Source organism: Arvicanthis niloticus, chromosome 4 (genome assembly GCF_011762505.2).
Source record: "Arvicanthis niloticus isolate mArvNil1 chromosome 4, mArvNil1.pat.X, whole genome shotgun sequence".
Lineage (NCBI taxonomy): Eukaryota > Metazoa > Chordata > Mammalia > Rodentia > Muridae > Arvicanthis > Arvicanthis niloticus.
Window position 1 is genome coordinate 78416436 of NC_047661.1, and position 27242 is coordinate 78443677.

Consider the following 27242-nt stretch of genomic DNA (forward strand, 5'->3'; position numbering starts at 1 on the left):
TGTTTCGTTTTGCCTTAACCATCCCTGCTTAGAAAACTATTGATCTGGAACACAGTAGAAACCTGTGGAGAGAAATTTGGGCAGATCTCAAAACCCCTGGGGGCATGAGTGACACTATCAAACACTATCAAAAATATCTTCTGCCTTTTTTTTTTTTTTTTTTTTTTTTTTTTGAGGAGGGGGATAGGTTAGTATTTTGTCACAGCATTAACTTCCCAGATCTGCTTCTGAATTGACTACGGGTAGCCAGGTCTAATAGTTCCTGAGAGTTTGGAAGGAAAACACGCGGATTTGTATTTGGACTTGTAGCGTCTATAAGGGCGAAGATCAGAATTTGACTTTGAGCTGTCCTGACTGCCCTCCTCCTCCAGAGAAACAAGTCGGGGCGCCGGGAAGCCAGGGGTTAAAGCTGGCAGAGAAGCATCCTGGGGATGGCCAGCACACAGCCTTGGCCCGAGCCTCAGTCTCTCCCTTCTCCCGATTGGCCTGAGCTCTCGGGCTTTCTCTTGTTCCTTTCTTGCCATTGGTTGGGGGCTGGCTTTCCTCCCCTCTGCCTTTTTCTGCTCCCCCTCCCTTCTCCCTCACCCCTCGGACAGGAGCTCACTGCCTACCCCCTGTTCCTCGGGAAGGGAGGAATTCAGGGGGGAAAAGTTTCCCAGAAGTTTGGATCAGGGAAGGACGGGAAGACCGAGAGGGGAAGGGGGAGAGGGAGGAGAAAAAGGAAGAGGGAGGAGAGAGGGGGAGTGAATTAAAAAAAGAGAGAGAGAGAAAGAAAAGAAAAGAAAAAAAGAAAAGATGAAGTTCAGTCGGCAGAGTTTGTGAGCGCCTGCCCCGGGTGGGTGGGGAGCTGGACTCAGCGCTCATGCAGCGGGCGGGCTGCGTTCCCCGCGCTCGTTCCTAGAGGCTGGGGCAGCTGGGGGCACCGGTCTGATCCGGCGGTCGAGGGCGGGGGAGGACACGGAGGGAGGGCGCAGATCACCCGCGGAGCCGCCGCCCCAGTTTCGGCCGCGGCGCCGCCGCCTCTCCAGGGCCGGGTCGGCGGGCGCTCGGAGCGTGCGGCCGCGGGGCTGCCAGCTCAGTAGCGCAGGCGAGAGGAGACCCGGGTGCGGGCGGCTAAAATGAGTGAAAGGAGAAGATCTGCAGTCGCCCTGAGCTCCCGAGCACATGCCTTCTCCGTTGAAGCCTTGATCGGCTCAAATAAAAAGCGGAAACTGCGAGACTGGGAGGAGAAAGGGCTGGACCTGTCCATGGAGGCGCTGAGTCCCGCAGGCCCACTCGGAGACACAGAAGACCCGGCGCCACACGGCCTGGAGCCCCACCCGGGTGAGTGGGTCGGATCGGACGACGGGAGGCGGGTGGAGGAGGAACACCAAGCGGTATTCCCGCGAGTGGAGGGAGGCCCTGCCTGCTGACTCCTTGCCTCGCTCCGACGTGGGTTCCTTTTTCTTGGCATTAAATGCTTTGAGCCTCCCTAAATTCGCCGGAACCAATTTGGGGGCCTGGCCCGAGCCTTGCATTTTAATCGCCAATTTCAAGGCCTACTTGCGTCCATCCTCTTCTCTTGTGGCAGAGATCAAGCCGCACTGTGAGGCGCTAACTCTGAAGGGCTGCGGGTCGCTGAGTTCGGAAGAGCTTAGTCAAAGACACTAGAGAAAGAGCCCAGTGGATTTGAGACTTGCTTCTGAGAGCTCAGGAGCGCTGCCCGGCGAAGCCCAAACGGCAGCCATGGGGAAATGTTCCGGTTTTTTCTTTTAGTTTCTCTCCCAACTAGGCTTTAGATGGTGGAATCTAACTAAGTCTACCTCACTGGAGACATAGAGACACTGTATCCTGAGACCTAGGTCTTTGATCCGTGCCCACATCTCGGTATTTGGATGGGTGCACGTTTCAACTAATTTTTTTTGGCTCTATCCATATTGTACACAATATGCACAGAACTCTTAAAATTCAAGGCGTATGTCAATGTGTGTGTTTTAACAGAACCCTAGGAGGGAAAAAACAGCTTCACATATTGTATTAGGTGCCAAGATTTCAACAGTGCAAAACAGCCCGGGGGAACAGCTGTTGTCAAAATCCTGTAAGCACGCACACAAACACAACACTCATAACTTGGTTTAGCGGCTTCAGAGTATTTTCAGCAAATAGGTTTTTTCAGCCCAGATTTCTAAAACCCTGCAGAAGGTGCCCCTGCGGACCAGCTAGGGTCCAGGACTAGACGCAGGGTCCTTTGGCTTGGGGGAGGGGAGAAGAGTCGGGCAGCCGCCCACACAGGAATGGGAGCAGCAGTAGGCTCGGGAGCTTGGGGATCCTGGCCTGAAAGCTAGCCAAAGCCCGAAGAGGGACAGCTGTCGCTTACATTTTCTCTTTCAGCAGTGACAGTTCAGTTTCCACGCTCCCGAGGCTAATAATAACTCGATTAGCCAGAGACCTGCAGAGACAGAGTTTCATGAATTCTCTGTGTTCTTGCGGCCCGTTACGGAATTTGGGTTTAGTGCTGGGGAATTATTTTTATTAGTCGATGAAAAGAAAATTAAAAGGAGATTTATTTCATCCATCCACGACTGACATTCTCTGTTTGGGAGCAAGGGCAGGTCCACTCGGACTGTTGTGTGGGCAATCCAGGAAGGAATCGATAGCGAATGTGTGTCCTTTTTTTCTACCAGAGCCCATTCCCTCACCTAATTTTTTTGTTGTCAGAATTTCAGTAAGGATTTGTACAGTTAGTGGAATATCTTGCAGGCCTTATGGCAATGTTCGATTTGGGAATCTCTGTTATTTTATTTTCCTGACAGTGGAGCAGGGAAAAATTATTCGACTTAGCAAGACTGATGTCTTGTCAAGGGTGCTTTTCTCCGGGGGGAGAGTCTAAATTGCTGGGAGTGTGTCCGGTGTCTTAAGCTCAAAAGGGCCAACATGTGGGTGGAAAGCGTGCAGTAGTTCACAGCTCTCTCCTGTCTTTCTCAGCCATAAGTGAGGGAAGCAAAGAGAGAGGAGCTGGAAAAGAGAATATTCCAGAGACATGAATGTGGAGCGCCAGTCTCGGGAATTTTGGTTAATAGCCCCAGTCTCGGCCGGACACAGATGCGGTGAACATAGAGCTGACCCTACGTGAGACACAGTTCAGTTGCTCTGTTCCATTATTTGGTGGCCTGTTTAAAAAGGCAAGGGGTACACTGGAGCTAGAAAACAACGAAACGAATTAATGAGCAAGGTTTCAGAAGAAGGAATTCAAAGCTGAGAACACTAGGTAACCCAGCAGGGCCTTGGACAGATGGGACCCTCAGGTTGGGGAGCTGGCAACGACCTAAAGTCTGTCTTCTGCTCTGGACTTGTAATGAGAAATTATCCTTCAGGGGAAAAAAAAGCGGGGGTTGGGAGAACTTGGTGTGGGGACAGGCCGAACCCTGGTGTCATAGCTGGCCATTCTGGACCCAACTGCACAATTTGTGAGCAGAAATTGGGGCCCATGTAGCTTTTCTCCCTCCTCTAGTATAGTGCCCCCATCCCCACACAAGGCCACGTTTAGAGGCATATATGGAGGAATCGTTTAGATGGTTGACCTATCCTGTCCAGGGCAGTACCTTTCTCTTATTGGGTTTCACGATTTATCTTCTATTAGGTTGGGAGCAACTTTGTGTAGGTCTTAGGCAAAGAGAGAAAATAAATACAAAATAAAACCAAAACTTCCTGGGGCCTGGGGCAAGATTAAATACTCAACGGGCCAAAGTAGCTGTATTTGTCGTTCTCACCATCTTTCCTTTGACCATTCAACTATTTCAGTCGGCCCTACCTGAGCCTGAAACCAACAAGTCCGTAAGACAACCCAGAGCCCAAAGTGTAAAGTTGCACAGCAAAGCAAACTTTTTAATTCAGACATTCGGGCCGGCACTTTGCTTTTTCAAGACCCTATTTTCTTTCCGGGTCTGGACAAAGCTGACTTTAGTTGGTGCCTGAGCACCCGAAGCCTGGGGCGCCAACCTGTAGCAGTGGGTCGGGGGTGGGGGTGGGGTGGGGTGTGTGTGGGGGCGGCAGCCAGTCAAGACCTCCACTCTGGAGGCTACTCACTGGTCATAGGACACAGTACTACTTAAAAAAACTTCCATGGAAGCCTTGTGGCCTCCCAAATCTCAAGGCCTGCCGGACTTCCGTACAGACTCCTGCCCTAGTCTCCCAATGGCACTCGCTCTGGTACTCCTTCCCTGTCTTTCGGAGAAGTCTCTAGGACTTAGAAGCCACCAGCAGGAGAGAGTCTCAAGGCCCTGGCCGCTGACTAAGCTCAGCTGAAGAAACTTTTCACCCAGGATTGGCGGAGCAGCTGCTGCGGCTGCGGCCTTGAAAATATATTCTGAGCGCGCGGCGGCGCCCTCTGCGCTCGGACCCATCCGATGCTCCACTGGGCTTCCTTGCACCATCTCTGTTTTGGACATTTCTCACTCGAATCTTCAGCGAAGTGTGGCCAAGGCCCGGTCTCCTGCGGAGCGAAATAATTCAAACCTTCTGGGGAGGGATTTCTCCCTTTCCAGCCTGCAGGCCGAAGGCCTTTCAGCCAGCCCAGGCAGGGTTCCACCGGCCTAGGGAGGTGGCATCGGTCGCGGGTGGGCAGGTACAGGCAGGCACACTGAAGCACACTTGGGCTAAGAAGCATTTCTTAACGTTTTCGTTTGCATCCACGGGCGCAAACCCTCGTGAAACCAGACAGGAGAAACTTTTGCCCAAGCAGAAACTTCAGCAGCCCCAAAGCACTTTGTTTCTAGTTACCACCGAGACCAATTGGTCAGATTAACTAATCTTATATCGTGTATTGCTTGTTCGCTCAGAGCAAAACTGAGATTCTAATCCTGACAGTATACCCACCACACTCCCAATAGGGAAACGGGGTGAAAGAGAGCAAGTGATATCGAGCTAGCGTTTAAGAAACGAATACAGAGAGATGAGTTGGATGTCGGTGGAAAGAATACTAATGTCAAGTACTGAGTTCAGATGGCCAGGGTAAGGTGTGCAGAACACTAAGCAGCTGTCGAGGGTCTGCCTGGGTTAGAGGCCTGCGCACAGGACTGTTATTTCTCTGTACTGTGTGCACTACCCCTGACATATAAGCGGGCGTCCAGGTTGCACGCGGCACCAGAGAAGGGATTATTAAGTGGGACTTGGAAGTTTGCTTTCAAAACGGCCTTCCTCAGAGGCCACCTTTTTGGTAAGTGGTCTTGTGTGAAGAAGAAGCAGAGGAGGAGGTAAGGGTCGAATTTGTTTTTTGGTTGGAGTGGATGGTCCAGCCAGACATTCAACCATTTACTGGAAAATGAGGGCCAAGGTATCTTTTCAAACAAGAGTCAGTATCTAAGGCAGACGTCTGTGAATACGCGGGACTTAGAGAACGGGTCCTATTATCTGCGGCAAAGCGGTAGGAATTGGTTGTGGAGACTATGTAAAATCCCAGTGGTGGTGGAAAGCAGTGTTTGAAAAGGAGAGTAGTCCTAACTCAGTTCACCTCACAGAAATAACAATAGCGAACTGCTAGGCGGCTGCGAGGCCAGGGAGTGAGGAAAACTTAGATGGCCGGGGTTTCCTGTGAGGGGCAGTCAAGTGGACCTTGTGCGGTTTACTTCTTGGTAGTTAACCCAACCTCAAGCTTCAGCACACTAGGCTCAGGGCTAACAAACAGGTCTGCGCAATACATTCGCTAAGGTTCGAGTCACCCCTACACCTCTAGTCTACAGTCCTCGGGATCTCAGATTCCTCTCTTGAACCCCACCCCCACATCCAACAAAGGCTTCCCTATGCAAATCTGCTCGCAATCTAGGGGGCTCGAAATTCTCATTTCGTTTTTCCCTTGGATTCTCCATCTCCGGATTTCTTCCATTAGTCGGTGAACGATGTTTTTTGCGCTGCGATCTGGCCACTTTGCATCTACTGATTTTGTAGATGAACTTCCCAGAGTTCTTAAGATGATGTTTGTGCAGAGAGAAAGAATTAAATTTCCTGGAACCGAATTCAAACAGAAACTAACTGCACCCTCATATCAATTATCCCTGAGCTGTAACATTTTAATTTTGAAAGACAATTAATTGTTAATGCAAAATATTTTTAGTCTGTGTGGTATGAGTGAAGAATGGTCTGGAGTCCCTAACCTGAAGATCAACCCAACAAAAAACCAGGATAGTAATGTGTGTTCCCTGCTTCTCTGTACAGTTTTTTTTTTTCCCCATGTGGGCACAGCCCTAATGGAAGTGCATGCTTCTTCATCTTTAATCGCTCCTATGGAACTAGACAAATGCAGAGAGAAAGTCAAATGCAGCCCAGTCCAGAAGACTTAAATGTTGTTTACTCACACCTACCCTATGGTATTCATTGCTTTCATTAGAAAGCGGACTATTCCAGGTCCATTGCAGCAAGACTGTTAGAAAAAAAAATCACAATATTAATATGAGAGTCAAATTCTTTGGAGATTTTAATCATGGACCCCAGTGGAACTCTGTTCTTATACTTAGGACAAATATAGTTACTCTTAAAAAATGTGTGTATAAATTCCTTTCAGTGTGGTGGTGTGGTCCCAGAGTAGAAAAAGTGTGTGCGTGTGGGGTGGGGGGCAAGGGAGGGTTGAGCGGTGCAAATTCCGCAGGGCCAAAGAGCAGATTGGAATGCCACTTTCTTTTCTCCATCCTGGAAATCAGAAATCTAGCTGAACATCCTGGAAGTATAGCTGGTTCCTTTTTTCTCTCTAAAGCCAGACCAGTTGAATAGACATTATTGAAACCACACTCTTATCTAAGGCTCATGTTTTGACTTTTTGGATTTTTTTTTTTTTTCTGACAAGGGACGAACAGGGGACTGTTGACTGTCCTCTCCCATGCATGGGGTTCATTCTGACTTTGACTTTTCTGGTTTTTAGTAAGCCTGGAATTTTATATGCATGTGATTGAGATACTCCCTGGGTCTGCACTGGGAACAGCAATTAACAAATTTATAAATCAGGTCTGTTTACACTTCTTTGGTGGGAAGGATAATCATTACTTAATTTAAGTGAGGCCCTTGCTCTAAGTGTCCGGGTGGAAAAATGAGACTTGGTCGGGAGGACCTGCTGTGAAATGGAAGATGTGGGGAGCTTAAGCAACTGGAGAGGATTAATCAACATGTATTCAGCCCCATTAATGGCATCGCTTAGAGGTTGGGTGTTTTGTTTCCTACAAACTGCTAAGGAGCTTTTCCTATAAGAAGTGAAACAGGCAGTCTCTACATGGACTCTGTATTTAAAACAAATGAACAAACAAACTAGTATCCAGCTTTGCCCATTACAAAGGTGTAAAAAAAAAAAGGACACATTTGTGCATGTGAACACCACAGGGATGTGTGAACACTATATCCAAAAAAACCCTCAGAACAATTTCCTAAAGAAATTGCTGTTTTCCCCGCACCCCGCCTCCCCCAACCTCCTTGTTGGTAGGGTGTAGCCAGTTTAGCAAATTAGGAACACACAACATTAGGAAAGGCAAAGCTTTGTGAGGTGTGTGTGTGTGTGTGTGTGTGTGTGTGTGTGTGTGTTTCAAGACAGAATTTCTTTATGTAGCCCTGGCTGTCCTAGAACTTGCTTTGTAGACCAGGCTGGCCTCAATCTCAAAAATCTGCCTGCCTCTGCTTCTCGAGTGCTGGAACTAAAGGTATGGGCCACAATCACCCACAATCACAATCAGGCTTGTGAGTTTTTATGTGTACTTTAAATTCTATAGAATTTAAGATTTGAGACTTCTAGATACCAAGTGTTTTCACTTTATCTCTTAGACCCACCCAGCAATTTTGAACAAATTCTAAGAGAAATATCAGCAAATGGAATTGTGCAAATGTGATTCAAAACAACACAAGACACTGACAGCAAGTTTTCTCCCTTAATCAGTTATTAAATTTTGTGAATAATGCCACTTTTAGTTTGTATGGACAGAATGTCACTTTCAATTCTAGGGAGTAATTTCATGTCTCCCCCAGGAAGTAAGTGAAAGGAGAAATTTGGATAATAATTATATATTATAGAGTTGAGATTAGCATTGCAAATCGGAAAAGATTAATTTAGGAACATAAAAAATAATGTAGAAATGTATCACCTAGTCGTAGTCTATTTCTTTCCTTTCTCCCCCCCCTCCCCCCGGCCATAGTTGTCAAAGCTTAAATGATATGCGTGCAGAAAACTGCTGCATGCTTTATAGGATGAGACCTAAAGAAAACCAACAAGCAAACGAATTCTCAGAGATACGGGTGGGTGTGAAGGCTCGCACCTTTAGTCCCAGTAATCAGTAGGTAGAGGCAGTTGGACTTCTGTGAGTTCAAGACCAGCATGCTTTCTAAAGAGTTCGGCCAGCCAAAGCTACAAAGTGTCTTAATAAAACAAACAAAAAAACAAACACAAAAAGAAAGAAAGAAACAAAAACCAGAAGACATACTCATGTTCCCTTTTATTAGAGATCCTTATACCTTTAGTGGGAGCCTGGGAACTTTTGTGTATTTCTAACTAGGCAGAACAGATTCCCTAAATCCAGCATCGGCGGGCTTCTCTGATGTTCCTTGTCTCCCCTAGCATAAGGGTAAGGATCCGGAGACAGTTAACCTTGCTCTCTGCTCCTAGAGCCTCACGTCGGCTGCCCTGTTTTCGCCCGGAAAACGTTTTCGCGGGCATAGCTTTTTCACTCAAGAAATTTCATCTGACATTTCACCAGGAAAGGAACTAGATTGGATCCTCCCCTGCGTACCCTTAACTGGGGAAATTCGGATGATCTTCCCAAGTGTGCAGTAGTCGCATTGGTCGCATTGGTCGCATTGGTCGCACTGGACCAGTTGTTTGCGCCTCCGCAATGCAGAAAGGTGGAAATCGCGGTGTCCCCTGAACAACTTTGGGCTCAGCTCTGTTGTGGAGCACGGAAGCTGGCCAGTGGGGCCGGGACTGCAGGCACCCAGGGACGGGAGAAGCTGAGTTTTTTTTTTTTTTTTTTTTTTTTTTTTTTTTTTTTTTTTTTTTTTCCCCCCCGGAGTTTCAAATCTCTGCAATGGGCTTTGGGCTTTGGGCTTTGGGCTTTGGGCTTTGGGCTTTGGGCTTTGGGCTTTGGGCTTTGGGCTTTGGGCTTTGGGCTTTGGGCTTTGGGCTTTGGGCTTTGCTTGTTGCCGCTCTAATGAGAGGGCTCCTGGCTAACTGGGGAAGTCCTGGGAGAAGCCATCCTCAAAACAATCAGACTCGCCCCAAACAAGGAAAGAAAAACAACGGAACCCAAAGATCTTACACCTCGAGCCCTGAGGGGAGTTTGGGTTTTGCTTTCATCAGGCTGAACAAATTTCCGAGGAATCAAACTGACTTCAAACATTAGCAATTAGAAAGCAAGAATCCCTGGGCCTACAAAACTTTTAATCCTTAACCATTTCCAAATGGGTAATTCTAGGGTCAGTAAATATTGTAGCCAGTCAGTTAAAAAGAAAGAAAATCATACTGTTGGTTACCTTGCCTAAGGTAGAGAGAGTCCTTTCAGAACTCTGTGTTGTCCTCTGGGGACAGAGACTGTCCTTCAGCTGTCCCCTGGGAGACTGTGATCAGACAAGTAGTGACTTTCTTAAAAGGGAACCCACTCAACTTTTCAAAGTAGGCTGGGGATGGACTAGTAGAAATCACCAAATTCAGCAGGAAGGCCACTTTGGTGAGTTCAGCTTTAGTGGGCACAGGGAAATCCTGCCTCAGGCCACCCACTGTGCCATACTGGAATGACCTGGACCTAAGTCTGGAGTTAGGTAGCTGGAGTGTTAAAACAAAACAAAACAATAACAATAACAATTACAAAAAAACAACAAAAACAAAAACCTACAACTGGTGGTCTCAGTGGGATGGGGCAAAGCATTTTGAGTCAGTGGCTGTGTCCACAGCAAGCTTTCCCTGAATTCAAGATTTTTCAGTTCAGAAGCTTAATCAGTCATTTGATTTGTCATTGTCACGGCTGTTACTAGCATAGAGCAGAAATACTTATCTATACACCATTTAGTAGAAGGAAAAAAGAAAACTGTTTAGTTTAAAATGTAGGTGCATAGAGACAATGACAGAGTAATGTAGCTCCAATCCAAAAGGACAAGTAGATTCAGAAACCAGAGTAAGGATGCTGTCTGTGATTCTTCTCCAAGGCCTTACAACAAAGACTTCCACACCCTATCTCCACATTCTATTCTATGTCCCTGTAATATGGTAGGAAGAGGGAAGGACTCACTTAAAGCAGGAAGCTTAAATTCTACTGCTGGCTTTGGTATTAACATTGAAACAGGGATATAAAAGCAGACATATTAATGTTGAAAGAAAGTTTTAAAATTGTTTCATAGCAGCTAGTGAGGCCTCAATTTCTGGCTTGTGAGATGAGAGAGCCAGTTGCAAATGAAACATGAAGCCTGTTTAGCCACAAGATTCCACTGCCCCTGTGAGCTTTTGTTTTAAGCGTATTAACACTTTCTCTGAATGCACCTTGGCCAATACTTGACCCACCCTTTTACACCAGTGGAATGAGGGAAATTTTACTGCACTTGTGGAACGTTGCAGTAATACCAATCTAAGGTCAAAAAAAAATTAGAGCTAAAATTAGGTGCTTTCATGGAGCTTTTGAAATTATATTATATTAATATCACATGTTCAGAAATCAGAGAGCAGTGATTTCAGTTCTACATGTTTGATGCCTAAATGAAAAAGGCCAACAAGAGCTCTGGGTACCAGTGAACTGAAAGAAGTGCAAATGATTTATCCTTTGACCATGTTCTGTTCAATTCCCAGAAATAATCAAGAAAATCAAGCATCTGAAAAATAAAGACTGACCAAAGTAATGTATCACTGGTGAACTGAACTGGGGGGGAAACCGCTTGCTCTCGATCACCGGATGAACCTGATGGGAAGCACCAGGAACTATTTTCCATGTCTAGCCTGCTAAGCCGAGACCTTGATCTGGCAAGGACATGCGAATGCTAAAAGGATGACTTAGTAACAGGCAAAAGGCTTGTCAACAAGACAGATCAGAAGGCAGCTTAGCATTCAAGACCTCTATTCATAGCAGCTGAACTTGAGGGCAGGGTCAGAGGCAAAAACCAGGGCCGTGCACACACCTAGTAGTGTTTCTCTTATTCCTGTCTTGTGAGGTCTTGCTTTCTTAGAGACTTTACTTACCCCAGTGCTGGCTTCCCACCCCCTATTTATGACCTTGGTTTGTGCAGACCCTATTCGGAGTTCTGCAAGCCTGGGATATGCAACTTTTACTACTTTCTCTTGACTCACTATTACTCTGGAGGTTGCTGTAGAAGAACCTTGTTCTCTTGGTTTGTTTGTTTGTTTGTTTTGAGAGTTTAGCATTTAGTGAGCAACAAAAATGCAATGACAATCATAGCCCAATACAAATGATAACAAATAGCAACATTCTTTGGATATGTAACTGTATCAGCCATTGTGTCGATATGTAAAGTATACATATACGCACACTGACAGACATATTTCTAATTATTTGCATGAAGCAAGTACACGTGTGAAAACAGAGTTACTCTTATTATGTTATTCCTTCCTTCTTTTTAAAAATTTTGTCAGATACACCTTTAGTCCCAGCACTAGGGAGGCAGAGGCAGGCAGATCTCTGAGTTTAAGACCAGCCTGGTCCACACAGTGAGTTCTAGAACAGCCATGGCAATGCAGAGAAATCCTGTTTAGAAAAACAAAAACAAAAGAAAACTATTTATTTCTATATCTTACGTGTATGAATGCTCTATCTGCATGCTAAAGGGCATAGGATCTCATTATAGCTGTTTGTGAGCCACCATATGGTTTTGAATTAAATTCAAAATCTCTGGAAGAGCAGTCAGTGCTCCTAACCATTGAGCCATCTCTCTAGCCTTGTGTTTTTATTTCTGTTTGGTGCAATGAATGCAGCATAGGATCCTACTTCAAAGTGCACATTCTTGGGGTCACATTGCTTGCTTCAGAGCTCTTGTTCTAGCACTTCCTAACTGTATGATCTCTGGCAACCTATTGTCCTTTAATACACATTTGCCTCTGTGGAATAAGTGCGTTCATTTATTACCAGCGCTTGTTACTAGGATCAGCTGAGATAGTGCACACACAGGAAGAAAAGATTTAGCTCGATGTTTGACATTCCTTCCACACGAGTTGACAATGATTGGTGACTTTCGTGATTAGCATGAGTATGCAATGGCTGAAAATTGTAATCTATGAGCAGCCTGTGTGTCTCTAGGAGTTGGCTCCTCACCCCTTTTATAGTCCCCCAAGTAGAAGCAGTACAGAGTCTGAGTATGTGTGGTAAATAAACTTAAGTAGAACCAAGAGCTGTTGCAACTCAATATTCCACTGAGACAAAAAGCCAAAACATGATGAGCTCAAAGGGAGAAAGTTGGGTGTCCAGGGATGGAGGCCCATGGCTGCCATGTGGTAGGTGGAAGTAGGGCTGCACCATTCAGATTAAACAACTCTCCTAAGAATTTAGCTCTGAGGGGAATGAGTAGGATGTCTGGAGGGAGGAAAGCAGAACACTAGAGTTCTCTGGTAATTTCTACCTGCAACCCAGAGTCCTCAGAGGACTTGCCAATAGGAAATAGGAAGATTGACTCTTTCTCTGAAAGCAGTATTCACACAGAACTCCAGGATTACAATAATTAGTTGAGGGCACAGTAATTCTGGACTACTGTACTGTTTGGTTAAGAGATTAGAGCTACAAGTGTGTGTGTGTGTTTCTGTCTGTGTGTCTGTGTTTGTGAGTGTGTCTGTGTTCGTATGCATGAGTGTGTTGTGTCTTTGTGTGTATCTGTGTTTGTGTGTGTGTATGTGTGTGGTTCTGTGTGTGTGCACTCATGTCTGTGAGAGAGATGAGACGGAGAGAAGAGAAAAGATGAGAGGCAGAGAAGGAGGAGGAGGTTAGGAAGGAATTAAGGGGTGAGTTTAGGGGATAACTTAAAGGTTCACTTTTTTTTTTTTTTAAATGTGTACGAGTGCATGTATGTCTGTGCACCACATGTGTGCAGTGCCAAGTGGAGGCCAGAAGGGACCACTGGATCACCTGGGACCAGACTTACAGTGTGAGCCATCTTGTGAGTGTTGGGATTCTAACCCTAGTCCTCTGGGAGGGTAGCCAGTGCTTTTAAATGCTGAGCCACCACCTCTCCAGCACCAAGAGACTGACTTAAAGGAACACCTGAAAGTGAGGGGGAAGGAGCTTGAGACTCTTAAGAGAGAAGCAATCTGGGCCAGATAGGACTAGAACCTGCATTTGACTGCCTTGGTGCACCCATTTTTCATGCTTTCAGATGGTAGAAATTAATCGTTTTCTCTCTTTTTTTTTTTGTTGTTTGTTTTTTAGTTTTTAAAAGCATTCAACATTTTCACCTATTAATGAAATGCAAATTATAAATATTTTGAGACTCCACTGCACCTTTAGAGTGCATCAAGAGAATAGACCACAAAAAAAAAAAAAATCCTTAAAATGGTGTAGAAAAAAGAATCCTCATGCTGTAATAGATGAAGGTAAATTACTCACTTCATTATAGAAATAAATACAAATGCTTGTTTTGAGGCTGTATTTTATACCTTCTTCGGATTGTTCCCTGGTGGTAGAGGGGAAAAGGTGACTTCTTCCAGGGAGAGAACCAGAGAAGTGATGCCTTTCTGAATTTCTTTCAGGCAGCCTAGGATCTTTCAGAATAAACTCTCAGGCCTTGACCCTATAGAAAAGGGATTTCTCCATTCCTGTAGCAAGTCAGGCCTCCATCTTTGAAAGCTTTTGCAAGCTAGGTAGCTGTTCATCTTTTCATCTTTTAAAAAATATTTTTTTAAATGTATGTGTGTGTGTGTGTGTGTGTGTGTGATGTGAAGGTGCCCTCAGAGGCCAGAAGAATGTCAGATTCCCTGGAACTGGAGTTACAAGGGGTTGTAAGTGGCCTCGTGTGTGTGTGTGTGTGTGTGTGTGTGTGTGTGTGTGTGTGTGTGTGTGTGTGTGTGTGTGAATGGAACTTCTGTCCTCTGAAAGAGCAGCAAGTGTTCCTAACCACTGAACCACCTATCCAGGGCCCTTAACTGTTCTCTTATTACACTTAACCAGCTAGTCCTCAGAGAAAAATTATTGTTTCTCCATTGTGCAGACCAGGAAATTGAGGTTCAAGAGACTCTACATACAGCCATACAACTCCAGTTTGCTCTAACTCAGCTGGCTGGAGTCTGGTCCTCAGCTGTGTCTGCTGCCAGTATCCATAGTAACTCTCTACTGTTTCCTCAGGAAACTTCATTTTGTTTGGTTTTTGTTTTCTGAAACAGGGTTTCTCTGTATAGTCCTGCTTGTCCTGGAACTCTCTGTAGACCAGACTGGCCTTGAACTCACAGAGATCCTCTTTCCTTTACCTCCCTAGTGCTGAGATTAAAGGCATTTGCCACCACAGTCCAGCTGAGATGGTTTTTAACTGCTTTAAAGAGAACATTTTGAGCTTGCTGCCTGCTATACCCCAAACTGGTCATTAATCACAGTAAAAAGCTTGTTTATATTTTTAGGTCTCTGCCGCTTTGTTGTTAGTCCCTCTTATCTTCAGATGGCTTCAATGGCACCCACTGTAGAGGGTTCCAGTGACAGCAGAGTCAATGGGATTTCTAACCCAAGACTTTTAGAATAGTTCAGCCTTCCCACTGCACTCTGTTTTTGTTTGTTTGTTTGCTTGTTTGTTTTGTTTTCTGTAAAGAACAGACATCTCAAGTCTGAAGGGTAGTGGCTACATATTGAATTCGACCTAAAGCCTTCTCATCCTAAATCCCCTTCTGCAGTGAGATTCAGGACAACTAACTGCTCTGTTTTACCCATTCCCCTTCTCCACTCAAGAAGGGGTAGATGGAGTCTCATTGGTAATTGATTCAAAATGGAACAGCTTAGGAAAGTATCAGTTGCAGCGACAGGCAGTTCCCGCGCTCCTAAGTACTGCTGATTTTCTCAAAGTCAGCAATCACAGCTGAAATCCCTTTGCCATGGATTGAATTTACAAAGGAAGAGATTCTGATTTCCACAGTGGCTTCCTTTTAATGCCGGAGGATTAGGAAACTGCCTTGAGGACCCACTGCGAGTACACCCACTCTTCCAGTCGGCTTTACCGTTAACCTCTCAGTGGCTGCTCTGGTTCGTTTGTTTGTAATAGCTCTATTTGGAGCAGCCTTGTTTGCTATGAGCTCTGTTACTCTCAGGAATCTGTCATCCAGATAAACACCTACATTCAGGGGTCCGTTTCTCCTCTCCTGCTGTCACTGGATGAGATGCCAGTATCCAGTCAGACACAAGGAACTGTCAGAGAGCTTCTTTACGTTCTACTCTTTCTTTTGTCCACCTGTTCACTGTCTCTCCATCCCTTTCCCTCCCACTCTGTGTAACCTTCCTGTCTTAGAGAGCCAGATGTCTCCAACAGGGATTTGGAGAAAATCTACACCCATTTACCTCCCTGGTTTCCACATATATACACATATGCCCTTAATGCAGTTCTTGGCTGTTTAATTGTACAGTCTGTTACATTCCTGTCTGCTACACCCAAGGATAGAAAAAGAGCCCTTACAAGCTAAAATGAGCAAGATGTAAAAGTCCATCTCTGTTCTACAGCTTTGCTTTTTCCCTGCCAGCCCTGCTCCACTCGGACAACCTATGTATGGGATTCGATACATTCTTGAAGCAATAGGGCCTCATGAAGCTTCAGGTCCACTTCCTTTCCCAAGAAATGCACAGATTCTCGAAGTGCAGATGCTGAGGGGAATGCTGCAGTCGTGTGCTTTTTCTGGCTGCTTGAGATCCGTTCAAGTTGAAATAGAGATTCTGCTGGATGTGTCACTTGCCTGACTTTGGCCATTCCATCTCTCCTTTAGCATTCAGAACTGCATGACTGGTTGAAATCCGGTGAACATTAGATACCAGATGGTACATCTGTCCATTACCCAGATTAGACTGTGACATCACAGAGATTTAAGGCCTCTCTGTGATATTCTGACTGGGTGGTAGGTACTGCTGAAGGGGCTGCCTGCGTATGCAAGGCCAATCTGAGCAGATAGTAAACTAAGCATGCAGGGGAGTGTGTGTGTGTGTGTGTGTGTGTGTGTGTCTATGTGTGTGTGTGTGTCTATGTGTGTGTAAGGTTGGAGTGTTGAGGAGTGTTATGGAGAGCTGGGTGTAATGCTCCTCAGCCTGTGTGGGTGAATTGGTTCCGGATGTTAACATTTTTTCCTTGGGGCTTGACTACATTCTTCTTTTTCTTTGCCTGTCTGTTTTCCTGCCCACATTGTTGGGCCTCTACAGCTGTGGGGCTCATTGCTAGTGAGTATTGAGATTTCTTTTTCCTGGCATTGGGTGGGGAACAAGCCCATGGCCTTGTGCTTGCTAGGCAGACACTCTACTTTTGAGCCAAACCTCCAATCCTGCTAGTGAATATTGAGAATAGAAGTTGTATTTTTTTTTTCACAAAGGTAAGTTTTGGGATATGTACATAGTTACAGACAGAGTTTTCACCTGGATGCTTTTCTGGATTTTTTTTTTTCTTTGACTATCATATCAACTCTATCGTACTTTGGAACGTCATCTGGAAGAAGCGTATAGAATATTCTGGAAATCAGACAAGCTTTCATGCTCACAAGCACTGGCTAGTGAGGGAAACCTAGACATTAGTAGGCAGGATGTTATAGGTTGAACCTGGTGTGTATTCAAGCCTTGGGATCCAGACTGTTGCTTAGGAGGTAGAACCTTTGTTAGTTGGGGCCTAATCGGAGGAGGTTAGGTCATTAAGGACATGTTTAGAGGGCCTAGACTCCTTCCTTTTTCTCTACTTCCTGCTTGTCATGAGGTAAACAGCTTTTGTATGTCATGCCCTCCCTTGAGTGATGGTCTTTTTTAGCACAGGCTCAGAAATGACACAGCCCTGAGACTCCTGAAACTGTGAGTCAAAATAACTTATCCTTTAAGTTGTCACAGTGACACAAAGCTGACCCATACAGAAGGTAAGCAGACAGCCTAGTACAACTCAGAAATGAGGGTTTGGAGGTGAGGAGGTTTGTATTTGAACCTACTTCTAGTTCTGCGGCTGTGGGCCAGTGACTTAGTTATTCTATGTCTCAGTTATAGGCGTGTGAGAGGAGAAGAGTAGTGCTCTCTGCAAGGTGGTTGCCATGATTAAACGTGATAGGTAGGTTTCAAGTGTGGGGTATAGTGCCTAGTGCACGGGAAGTATTCAAACAAATCATGTCTTGCTTCAAATTTTACTTTTGGTAAAGGAGAAAACTTGGAAACTCTTCTGTGTCTGTGTGAGAAAGTGGTTGGAGACTGTTGGACACAGGAGGCTTCAAACTCCCCTTCCCAGCTCTCGGCACACTCTCCACTGTCCTTCCTCCTCACCAGCTGTTTCTTTCCCTTCCCAGTGACATTCCTGCTATTGTTTCTGTTTAGAGTGTATTTCTCCTTTAGTGCTCTTTTTGAAAAAAAAAAAAAAAATCCATCCTACTTCCAAGACTCATCTTAAGCTCCCAAGATGCAGGGACATTTCAAGGTGGAAAAGGACAAGTGATATTATTATGATGTTAGTAGACATGATGTACAATTCAGACCTGTGACAGATTTAAAAAATTTACATCTGCCGTGCACAGCTCACACACATGGCCCTTACCATAGAGGGAGGAGTATTTGGATGCCACTAATTTATCTTTACTTGGTGTCTTCTGCAGGGAGATCTGGTTTAGAGGCATCTGCAAGATTTCCTCTCAGCATGATGCCATTGTACTTTTGGGACTTAGTAGTGACAAGGAATCCCAGCTAAATAATCTGCAGCTCTTACAGGAATACTTAAGACCATATGAAGGTAGATGTCTGCCTCTGGCTATCCCTGTAAGAAACTATCTCTGAGCAAACTCCTACCCTGCATTTTGTCTTCATAGAATACTTTCAGACTGTACACTGCTAACCAACACACACACGCAAATACACACATATATGTGTATATGTATATATAAATTTACCCTATTAAACTCATCTCAGCCCTTTGGGCAATTGATGTATATACCCAAGGAGATGGTTTTTGTGGTCTCTATGCTCTGAACATTTTTGAACACATGTAAATACATGTATACACCCACAGAGTACCTTGCCTTGATCTTTACCCACAATGTGGATCTGATCATATAGAACAAATAAAGTAGAATAAGACTGAGGCAGGAGAATTATAAGCTCAAAGTCAGTCTGGGTTACATAGCAAGACCTTTCTCCATAAAATAAAAATCAATGAATTAATCAAACAAGCACATAATTCCCCACAATCTCAAAATCAATCTTTTAAAAGAAGATTTATTTATTTATTTTATGCATGTGAGTACACTGTCACTCTCTTCTGACACACCCAAAGAGGGAATCTGATCCCATTACAGATGGTTGTGAGTCACCATGTGGTTGCTGGGAATTGAAGTTACAACCTCTGGAAGAGCAGTTAGTGTTCTTAATTGCTGAGCCATATCTCCAGCCCCCAAATCAATACTTTGTAAGCCCCATTTTAACTGGAAAACCCTGGAGAATACTGTCTTACTTATCTTTGCATTCTTATGAACAAAATTCCCCAAATGGAATTGGTACCTGTCCCATTTTGATGCTGGGTTTTATAAGCAATGCAGCCACTGTAAGCATGGCTTCATCATGGCCTAGCATGACATATCTGCCAGTCACTTCTAGATATGACGTCAGACAAGTCAACAGATCACCCTGTTGTCTCCCTCTATAATGGGGATGAGAAGCCTGGATTTGAGTAAGGAGAAATATTTATTTAATTGTAGTATCAACAAGGCATTTCTGTAACTCAGAATCGCCCCTTGCATGTAGAAATTTCTGCTGGATTTTGTTTTGCCTGAAAAAGTGCTAATACTTAGAGGCATGGTTAGTTTTGAGGGAGTTTTTCTTTTTCTTCCTTCCTTCCTTCCTTCCTTTTTCCTTCCTTCCTTCCTTCCTTCCTTCCCTCCCTCTTTCCTTCCTTCCTTGTTTTGCTGGTGCCATTTTTGTTTGGTTTCTCTTTATTTATTCACTTTATATCCTGATTGCTGCCTCCTCCCATAGTCCCTCCCTCATGACTCTTCCCCTTATTCTCTGAGAGGGTAGAACCCACTCTTCCAATTTTGGCACATCCAGTCTCTGCATCCTCTCCCACTGAGGCCAGACAAGGCAGTCCAGAAGGGGAACATATTCTGCAGACAGGCAACAGCTTTGGGACAACCCATGCTGCAGTTGTTTGGGACCCCCATGAAGACCAAGCTACACATCTGCCACATATGTGCAGGGGGCAGGGGCTAGGCCCAGCCCATGTGTGCTCTTTGATTGGTGGTTCAGTTTCTGAGAGCCCGAAGGGTCCATGTTAGTTGACCCTGTTGGTCTTCCTGTGAAGTTTGTACCTTCTTCAGGGCCCCAGTGAGCTCCATCCACTGTTTAGCTGAGGGTCTCTGAATCTGTCTGAGTCAGCTGCTGCATGGAGTTGAGGCAATTTCTTTGTCCTACCATTCTTTACAGGTTTGAGGCTTTGTGTCCACAGCAGTCTATGTTTCTACCTATCAACGGAGACGAAATGAAATAAAGAAGACTCAAACAAAACAAAACCATATCTGCAAATGAAAGACAGATTACACAGGCCTGACAAAATGGAACCAGTTTGAGGTCAGCCAGAACAATAGCAATTTTTCTGGTTTGCCTTTTACTTGAGTTGTGAGGATATTCAGGTGAGCTGGCTGGAGGTCTCAGCCTCATGATGGAAGAGAAGGCAGGTTGTGGGGGGGGGTGGAGGGGGTGGGGAAGGAAAGGAGTATACTTCTGAAACATAAGTCTCTGAGCAAGCTGGAGGGCTGACGAATCCAAGCCAGCTGTGGGAAGACGTGTGTGTCAGGTAACTTTTGGTCCTGATATGTATGTGTATGTGTATGCATATGCGTATGAGTATGTGTATGTATATATGTATATAGTGCTGTACTGTCCTGGGCTTGACTCCGGTAACAAAGAAGCAAAGAACATGGCTTTGCTATTTCTTTTTATCCTGTTTATCTTCTGACCTTCTTACTTATTATTTGTCCCTGGGGTTTGGGTGTTGTGTGGGGGAAAAAGGCTTCCACACTTGTTTGGACTCCGCTACTATCTCCACATGAGTGGTGCCTTATGAGGGCTGACCTAATCCCACTGAAGTCTGTGAAGAAATGGTGGCTTTTGACCATTGCCATATATTTGAAACATTGTAGACTGGAAACAGCTGGTGGGAGCCTGAGTGGGAAGCTTCCAAGGCAGCCTGACAGACAGAGCTGGGACAGCTCTTGTCTTTTGCTCAAGAGTTCTATGCACTTTTCCTACAGATAAGAAGGATGGCCATCCTATAAGGATGGCCAAGTCTTAGATTTCTCTCTCTCTCTCCATGAGTATCTTTGATCTTGAATCATGAAAGTACAAGTTCAAAATTCATTTGTAGGCTCTTCATGATCAATGATCTGCAGACTCTATGGATTGTAAAATGTCTTAGTAATTGGGGGACGGGTATACAATTTCAACACAGTGCTTTTCAGTACCTGTTTTGCAGGGTGACTATGGCCCTCTTTGGAGGGAAGCACATGATAACGCCTCTAGATGTAGTTGTAAACCATCGCAGATTCCGTTTGTGAGTGTGGAGATAATGGAGTACTGCAGATGCTGAGGTTCGTTGTCTATAAAGATCTGGAAGTTCTCATTCATTGTTTGGCAGCCTGATTCATAATTAAATTATAGGCATTCCTTCAGGTCTGTTAGAGACTAGAAGGTAAGGATAAATATCCATGGTGTAACTCCAGAAGCTTGCTGTCTTGAAGTCAGCACACAGACTGTGTTGTTTGTTGGGTAAGAGAGATGGGATGACTTGGAGCCATAGGACTTAGGGAAAAGCTTATTCCTTAAGCTGCCTGAACTATATAGGAAATGAGTAATTTGTCCAGGATGCTAAGGACCTTGTGATAAGTATTCAAGAGAAAAATTCTCTGGCTGCTATGCCAATTGCCTTTTGTACCTTTCAGGAGGGCATCTCTTTGACCAAGATCTCGTTCATAACCTGTGTTGGCTGTCATGTATTGACAATACATTGTAGCCATTCTATCTCAGAGAATCCCAAAACTGACCTCCTAATCCCAGTGGCCTTTATGATTTTCAAAGCTTAATGTGCTTGATGCTCAAAGTAGAGTTTAAGGTCTGAAAGGAGTCTAGATAAATGGGCAGACTCCTCCTGCTTACATCAGGGGTTGTGGTCAATATGGACTATGAGCCAGCATCCGTACCATATGCACTTCTATGAATGAGCACATGATGCCAACACTCTGTTTTGAAAGCCCAAATCAGAACCTCAAACTAGCTTCCACGCCGAGAGCTCCTAATTCTCTCCTTCATTCAGCAATTCAGCAAAGCAGTTTTTTAAAATTATAAGTGTAAAATATATTTACACCAATTCTTCAGATGTTCTGAGCAGTCTCCATGAATATAACAGTATTTTGTTTTTAATGATGGGATTTATAGATATTATGAGAGCTCACTGTTTAAAGTATATGTTTTCTTCAAACATGTACAAATAATTTTTGGGGGGTAACAAAATGATTTTCCATGCAAAAGAAACATAAGTTACCTTTAGGTGGTGTTCTAGAGAGACAGGATGACAGACAAACATTTTCAATGATGAAGGGAGGACAAATTCATACCTGGATTCTCGTAAGTTAAATGTATTACAAGTTACATCGTTCTACAGTGAGTTACATGTTTTAGTTCAGGCTGGAAAACTCCGCACACTTGATTTAACTTTTACCTCCCATTTTTGCTTAGCCCTCAGAGTCTGTGTATTTCTCCTTGAAATTAAAAACATCTCATTTCAGGAGATTTTTTTCTTTTTTTTTTTCCTGGAGTTCTTTTTTTTTTTTTAATTTTATTTATTTATTCACTTTACATCCCAACGCCAGCCCCCCCCTTTCCTCCCAGTACCCCCTCATGCAGATCTTCCCTCTATGCCCACCCCCAGCACATCAAGTCACTGCAGTACTAGGCGAATCCTCTTAGGAGATTTCTTAAAGAGAAATTAAAATACTTTTATTGAGGTCATCTCCTACAGCAGCCCATAAGTCATGACTAAGGAAAAACTTCAAGCCCATTTTCAGAGGAGAATATTGAAAGGAGTTCATGAAGAAAAGTGTTCAGGATTTACTGGAAGGAGAAATCTGGCACCTATGGGAGTCATTTCCCTTATCTGAGTAGCAAGTCTCCATTAATGCAGAGAACATGATGAGCTACCTTTCAGAGGTGTAAAAAAAAAAAAACAACAATAACAAAAAACAAACAAATGTCTTCTATGGCAGCAGTAGGCTCTAGTGTTTATTACCATCTTTCAAACACTTAAAAAAAAAAAAAGCTGCCATCAAACTCTAACTGTGAAATTACCACAGGCTTTCTGGATGGAGCTTGTGTCCACCTCCAATGCCACGTGTATATGTATTGTTTGTCTTCTTATGTCTTGGAGCATTTGAAAATAAACTTGATACGGTAACATGCCATTCACTACTGAGAACCTGACTCATGTAGTCTTTGAATTTTTTTTCTTACTAAAACACAATATCATCATCACATATGATACGATTTACACTAACATCTTGATATCACCTTAGTTGGTCCATAGTCAGATCTTTCTGATTGATTGAGAAGCTGCAACACTCTCATTGACTAAAATGGTTCTTCTCTGACCAGCCCACACAGTTTTATAAACCACACCATGACACCCAGCAAGGGTCTGTGTTAAGTTCATTACTTACTGTGGCTGGAGGGTATATACCCCGCCCATGAATATTCTTCCCAGGGTGTTCAAATGGAGTATGAAGGCTGCAGTCTGCATTTCAGGACAGTCCCTAGGTAATTTGTTGGGAAGCTCAGTATGTTTGCTGTTAAATGTCACTAACTGCTCCCGAGGAATCTCTGTGAGGACACAGGCTGCAATGTGCACACATCACTAGAGTACTCTGGAATCCAAACTTCTAAGACTATGGCAGAAGTTCTCCCAGCAACCCAAACAGATGTTATATAGCCTAGAACATGTGTTCTTATAGCAAGGTCCGAAAATTAGTTTTTGTTTTAATAGGAATGATTTGTGGCTATTGAACTAACATGGAACAGTGAGTGCTTTCTGATTACAGGATCCCTGGGCAGATGACGCACAGAATGTTGGTTTCTGTTTGCGGCAAATGCATCTTGTTATTTTACAGAGGTCATGGAAAACAAAACTTCTTTATGGTCTTAATATCGACAATAGAATACCACACTGGAAGTGAAATTACATTAGAGTTAAATTTAATTTTATGCAGGTTAACTCAGGAAGCTTTGCCTAATACATGCAACTCTCAGGCTATTTAGATCTGAACCAGGCACCAAGTGGATGGAATACCCATGTTAAAGAATAGCCCTTGATCTCTCTCTCTCTCTCTCTCTCTCTCTCTCTCTCTCTCTCTCTCTCTCTCCTGAGTGACACTGAGTGACACTCCCATGGTTTGTTATTGATGGGCTGGATTCACTGAGTGGATAGACTAGCTAATTGTTTTGATGACCAATTACATTGATGAACAGTTACGTTGATTTGGCATTAGACCGTGATGTGGAACACATTTTAAAAGAATGTTTCCATAAAACTATTGCCTAATAATGTTGCTACTTACAGGTCACATCTAATTTTTACACAGTGTTCCTACTACTGTGAAGTGACCACCAATTAATTGAGTTATTTTATTCCTCCAGTTTTGAAATTATTCAATTAGATGCTTTACTAACTCAAAACAATGCCAGCAAACACGTTGATTACTATCCAGTTATAAAAATTAGTTCTAATAGCGTGTACATTCCTTAACAGTTAAGTGTACGGCATGGTGAGTCCTTGTACCTTGATCTTGAGTATGACTGGATGTGAAGTCCAAAACTGCAAGCATCATAGAGTCAACTTTTCTTTCTGGGTGGTACTTTGTTTATACTTCTAATAGAGTACCACAGTGATGGTATAAGAGCATGGACATTTGTGTCTAGACCAGCCACTAAGCCTTCTCTTTCCTATTCATCAGGAGTTTCTTTCTTTCTTTGTTTCTTTCTTTCCCTCATTCATCTCTAGTCTTTATATCACCCTTGGCTTGTAATAAATGTTCAATAAATATGTGTGGCAAGAAATGAATTTATCATGTTTTGACTTTTGCTTGTTCTGGGTTATCATAGTTAACTATTTCAATTGATCCAACTGCCTGGAAAATTAAGACGGATTGTTGGTTTTCTACCAAAAAGATCACTTGTGTAATACTGCTAACATTTCATGTTTGTGTTGCAGTTTGTTTTCTCAAAGCACTGTCTGTCCCAGAATGGAAAAATCACATTAAAAGTTGCACTTAAGGCCATAAGAAATGAAACCACTAGCCACTTTTTCTTAGATATGTGAAAACAAATGAGGACAACTTGTTCAAGGTCACAGTCAGGTGGACTGGCAGACATTCCTTTCCTGCTAAGACTATCAGTCTCCTTTCCTGACTCTGGATCATGGTGGGGAGAGAGGTTAAAGGTTGTGCACCAGCAGCTAGAATACTGTTTTTTGCTCAAGGCCCTTTGAGTGTGCAGCAGGTTTCCCTTACTTATATGAGCTCTCATCCAAACCTAGGCCTGCAGTGTTGTGATACTCTTGCAGGCCAGGGTTTTCCAGGCTTTTCAAGGAGCCAGTGTGTCTGAGCCTGGAGTGTTTACCTGAGTGTTTTTCTTGGTGTTGCTGCCTGTGGTTTGATGAGCATCTGTTCTATATCTTTTACCAAATTCCTACAAAGTGACAATGGCCATTAGGTATCTCCTGGGAAGGGGCCTCTGCTGACCGCCACAATTTCTGAACCAACATCTGAGTAGCAAATGCATTTACAGAATGTCCCTGAAAGACAGAGTCAAAGCCTTGAATAACATGATTGCTGTTTCTCTGAATGGACCAGTGCTGCCTCTGTGCAGTAGATTACAATGGCTTCTAAGTTTCTGCTTTCTACCGGGCTGTGATATTAATAATTGCCATGAATCTCTGCTTTAATTACAAACTTAACAATTCAGACCACTTGTAAACATATTAAAAATTATGTCTGAGGAGATAGGTCAGTGTGTAAAGCACTCCACAAATATGTGAAGAACATGTTCAGATACTCAAAGCCCAGGAAAAGCACGTAACTGGAATCCCAGTATTTCTGTGGCAGCGAAGACAGGAATACCTGGAAGCTCATAGGCTAGCTACCCGGTATACATAATGATGAACAATGACAGATCTGTCTTAAACAAGGTGGAAGGGGAGGGTTGACATCCAAGGTTACACACCACACACACACACACACACACACACACACACACACACACACACACTCCAACAGACCCAATTCTTATTCTAAGACTCCCAGCTTATCATCTCAGAATAATTACTACTAGCTCCGTTTCCTTGACTTCAGCAGAAGTGATGACTTTATATGTCCCCATATTAATGACACATGCGAGTGACCATATGCATACATATATGTGTGAGGTATTCATAAACCCACGAGATAAGATTGTGCCATGAGGCCCATAGTGCTTTAAATGTCATGGCTTTACTTTTGAGCTGTTGCACTGATGATTGTTAAGAGCCACACAGGCCGGTCCCCTCTTTCCTGTGATTTTAAAGTCGCAAAGGCATTATGTCCCATGGACCTACCGTATCTCATCGCAAGCTTATTTTAATGAGCCTTTTGGGTGTTTTAAATAAAGCTCCAGTTACCTTTGGGTACTCTTGAGTTGGCATTCTTGCAATAAATTCTAGAAGATGAATTGTGCGGTTGAAGTTATGACATTTAACATTTTGATGGATATTCCAGATCACTCTCAAAGTGGCACGCCAATCGATACTTCTGCTCCTTGTGCATAGCAATCTATCTCTCTACTGCTGCCGACACCGCATTAAAACATGTCACATCTTTGCTAGCTAATGCTCTTGCCTTTCAAAAGTGCTTTTGATTGCAAATTGATTTTTTTTTTTGTCATAGACCTTCAGTTCTTCCACCAGCTTCCCATTTTTTTCCAGCTATGGAGCTTAAGTTTATAGATGTCCAGGGCAATTCCTTCTTGCCTTTAAACTGCTTAATGTCGCCCAGGTTTCCCTGCTCCTCTATTTATTACCAATCATGACTTTAACATATTCTTTTAGGATCCTGGGGTGCAAGTCTTCATTGCCAGAGGCTGTCAAGGTGTCGAGTAAATAAGAAGTGGCAGCGACCATTTCTTATTAGCAAGGAAGAGAATAAAAGGCACGTCACTCAAGAGGGTTTGAGTGAGTGCAACTTTGGTTCAATTATCTTCAGATGTTTAAAATCAAGGCTGTTTCCAGACCATTTCAAAGGACTGCAGTGCAGCCTGCTGAGAGACCTGTGTGAAATGAACACCCCGTTACAACTAATTAGTGTTACTGTTTTCCTTGCAGTTGGGGGTGAGAGGAAATACATGAAGGGTGTTTATCCCTTCCTGTACTAGGAAAGAACTGCAACTGCTAGAGAGCCTGGAGGGGAACCCAGACAATGACTGCCACCGGCTCTGACCACCCCACTCCAAAGAATGGCTGCGAGAAGTTATGAGCCATGCTGTGTCGACCTAGTGCTTAAGCTCCCCGTGACCCATGCACAGAGGCATCCACTCATTCTCTTAAGAGGCTGGAGGCAAGCAGTCCACTCAGTCAAAGGCAACAAGTATTTTCCGGACATTTACAGCATGTAACGGAGTAAGCAGAAGCCTCTGTTTTAAAGATTTTAAAGTTTAGATGTCAAGATAATTTAGTAGCTGTCTGGAGCTACTGAGAGCTTTTGATGACAGTAGTAAGAATGTAAGGTGGACTTGAATTGTGACTCTGTCCCTTACAAGTTCTCAAAATATGGACACTTTTTTTTTTCTTAAATTCAATGCCCTTATTAGTTCTAAGAATTCCACGAAGTCAATAGGTGTGGTGGTGCACACCTTTTAATTCCAGCACCTGGGAGGCACAGTCACGGAAGAGTCAGATTGTTGTGAGCTGGAGGCCAGTCTGGTCTACACAGTGAGTTCCTGGGCAGCCAGGGCTATGGAGAGAGACTTTGTTTCGAAAAAAAAAAATTGCATGAAGTCATCACAGTCAGTGATGTAAAATCACTGGTATATAGTCACGGTTTCTTAGAAAAA

General features: G+C 43.9%; 1 protein-coding gene across 1 annotated transcript in view; it reads left to right on the top strand.

Annotated features, from left to right (window-relative positions):
• Window positions 1-604: 604 nt before the first annotated feature.
• The window catches only part of Tbx15 (T-box transcription factor 15), a 100798-nt gene continuing 74160 nt past the window's right edge, over window positions 605-27242 (top strand). Inside the window, exon 1 of the mRNA XM_034500726.2 lies at window positions 605-1323. Coding sequence (XP_034356617.1) covers window positions 1119-1323 — 205 coding nt within the window. The 5' untranslated portion in view covers window positions 605-1118. The remainder of the gene's footprint in view (window positions 1324-27242) is intronic.